The sequence below is a fragment of the Accipiter gentilis genome, chromosome 7 (assembly GCF_929443795.1).
Source record: "Accipiter gentilis chromosome 7, bAccGen1.1, whole genome shotgun sequence".
Classification (NCBI taxonomy): domain Eukaryota; kingdom Metazoa; phylum Chordata; class Aves; order Accipitriformes; family Accipitridae; genus Astur; species Astur gentilis.
This window is the reverse complement of record NC_064886.1, coordinates 7,608,657-7,610,920: the sequence shown is the minus strand read 5'-3', so window position 1 is coordinate 7,610,920 and position 2,264 is coordinate 7,608,657. Positions and strand designations below refer to the sequence as shown.

The window sequence follows — 2,264 nt, the reverse complement described above, 5'->3', positions numbered from 1 at the left end:
GTATGGGGTGCCCTCTGGGCTCGGGCCTGGCAGAGGCAGCGCCTCCGCTGAAAGCGCCTGGGGAGGATCTCCCGAGCCCATCCTACCACCTGCACGGCGGGGAGAGGCCCGCCGAAGCCTTCCTTGGGCGACCGCTGTGGGGACCGGAGACCGCCGCCCGCCCCGGCGGCGCCGCTCTCCTCCCTCAGCGGCCGAGGCGAGGAGGGTTGGCGGGCTGCCTCCATCCATAACGGCTTTCGGAGCCACCCCCGCCTCGGTGCCTCTCTCGGAGCCCGTCCCTCGGCCCCTGTGTTGCTGAGGGAGTCCCCGGCCGCAGGTGGCTGTGAAGTGGGAAAAGCCTCCTGCGCCCCTGAGGTGGGGCTTTCTGGAGAGGTACCGGGGCAGCCCGAGAGGCAGCCAAACCTTTCCTCCAGGCTTAACTGCAACGACCTGCGGGGTATCATGCTTCACAATCCAACTGCCCGCCCATAACTGCCAAGAAAAGCCCCCCAGCCCTATGGTGGCACAGCTGGTGTCAGAGGCTGCGGGCCTCCGCTGTCCTCCCTGAACCACTGACAGCTCTGTGAAAGTAGGGCTTCTCCTGATGCCCTTGCTAAGAAACGAGTTATTGCTCACTTGTGGGCTTCTCCTGCCACTTCAAAACTGATCTGGGGCACTGGGCTGATCTGTGGGGATGCTGAGGTGGCAGAAGGGGCCAGCTTCCCTCTGAGAGCCGCCACCACCACTCCTGCAAGGCCTACACTGCAGCTGAAGCTTTGCGAGTCTGATAAGGTGACCCCGCTGAAAAATCTTTGTGTAGAACTTGCTGCTGTAATGCAGAGACAGAAGACCTATAGTGGATCCTGGTTGCAACTGTCTAATCATGCAGACAGAGCTTCTTCGGACGTTGCGTAAAAATCTAATCTATTTCCTCACTTCTTTTGGATTGCTTTATTTTCTCTATTTCATTCACAAAACTAGACTAGGTAGTTAAATGATTTTTGGAGAATGCTTTGAGACACTGAAAAAACACAGTGCCCTAATAAAGTAAAGAAAACCCAAATCAGCAATAATCAATTGTAAAAAATAGTGTACTTTTTGATATTTGTCTTCTTACATACCTCTCCCATCTTCCTTGCCTGTTTCTTTTCCTCCTTTTTTTCACGTCCTCTTCACAGGAAAGAATGAGTATGATCTTCTGATAATTGGTGGAGGGTCTGGAGGCCTTGCTTGTGCAAAAGAAGGTTTGTATGTATAAATAACTAACAAAACTTTTGTTTTAGCTTAAGTGGTGGTTATGAAAACTAAGAGAAGTGTGACTGATAATGCTAAAGCTTTGTACGAAACATAGTATACTTCAGTCCCTGCACATTAATTATTAACTCAGCTCCATACAGTTAATCTGCAAATTAATTCACACCCTCAGGCAGGGTGAAATTGTTTGGCTTTTCTATTCACCTTTTAAAAAACATTTTTTCTTTTGTCATGGGAAAATCTAATAAGCTTTTATTCCACTGCTATTGTAAAATACTCTGAGTGCCTCCATAGATACTGTGTTTTTAAATTACACTGTTTCTTATTTATGTGTTAAAACAACAGTCTCTTCAGACTGATTCCAAGAACTGTTTAACTGTTGTAGAGAACCTTGCCCCTTTGTAACTCAATGTAACATGCTCAACAACCTGTAAGGTTCTTAAACGTCTCATTTGGGGTCAAATTGCATTTTTAGCATCAGTGGAAGCTGCAGGCTCTAGTCTGGGTTATTAAGTGCCTTCTGGAGAATCTGCTGACTACATAGGCAGCCTGGGTCCCTAGTCCGGCATCTTCAGTTAGACAGTAAAAATCACAAGCCGTCATCTCCTGTACTCTTTATCTGTACCTGTGCTACTAAAAATGTTTAGGTTTGTGTGTTTCTCCCTCCTCTAAATACCTTGCCTTGCTTTTTGTTTAAAGCTGCTCAGTTTGGAAGGCAAGTGGCCGTTTTGGATTATGTGGAACCTTCTCCACAAGGTATGGAAGAGAAATACTAGGATAATGTTTGGACATGTGTATAAAATGGTTGCCTAGGTGAGCAGATTGCTTCAGGCAGCAAAGAGACCAAAGCCATGCTGCCTGCTTTGCTTGTAGTAAAAGTCCTTAAGCCCAGCTTGCTGTACTGCTCATTCCCTCCAATGATGTCCTAGCTCTGCCTGCTTCCCCTGCACATTAAGGTTGTTAGCAGTGTTTGCGGCTACTATTTGTCGTAGACTTTGGACTTAAGTACGTGAGAATATTGTCTCTGTCAA

The 2,264-nt window shown here is 47.7% G+C and overlaps 1 protein-coding gene across 4 annotated transcripts in view; it reads left to right on the top strand.

The window, feature by feature from the left end:
- TXNRD2 (thioredoxin reductase 2) overlaps positions 1–2,264 on the top strand; it is a 36,543-nt gene that overhangs the window by 146 nt on the left and 34,133 nt on the right. For 3 of the 4 annotated variants that reach the window (XR_007506688.1, XM_049805432.1, XM_049805431.1), the window contains exons 2-3: positions 1,158–1,223; positions 1,933–1,989. Coding sequence is in view for 2 of the 4 variants with exons in the window: in XM_049805432.1 (XP_049661389.1) it covers positions 1,158–1,223; positions 1,933–1,989 (123 nt within the window). In the remaining 2 variants the exon portion in view is untranslated. Of the gene's footprint in view, positions 1–1,157; positions 1,224–1,932; positions 1,990–2,264 lie in introns of those variants that run through there. The other variant, XM_049805433.1, reaches the window with a different exon arrangement.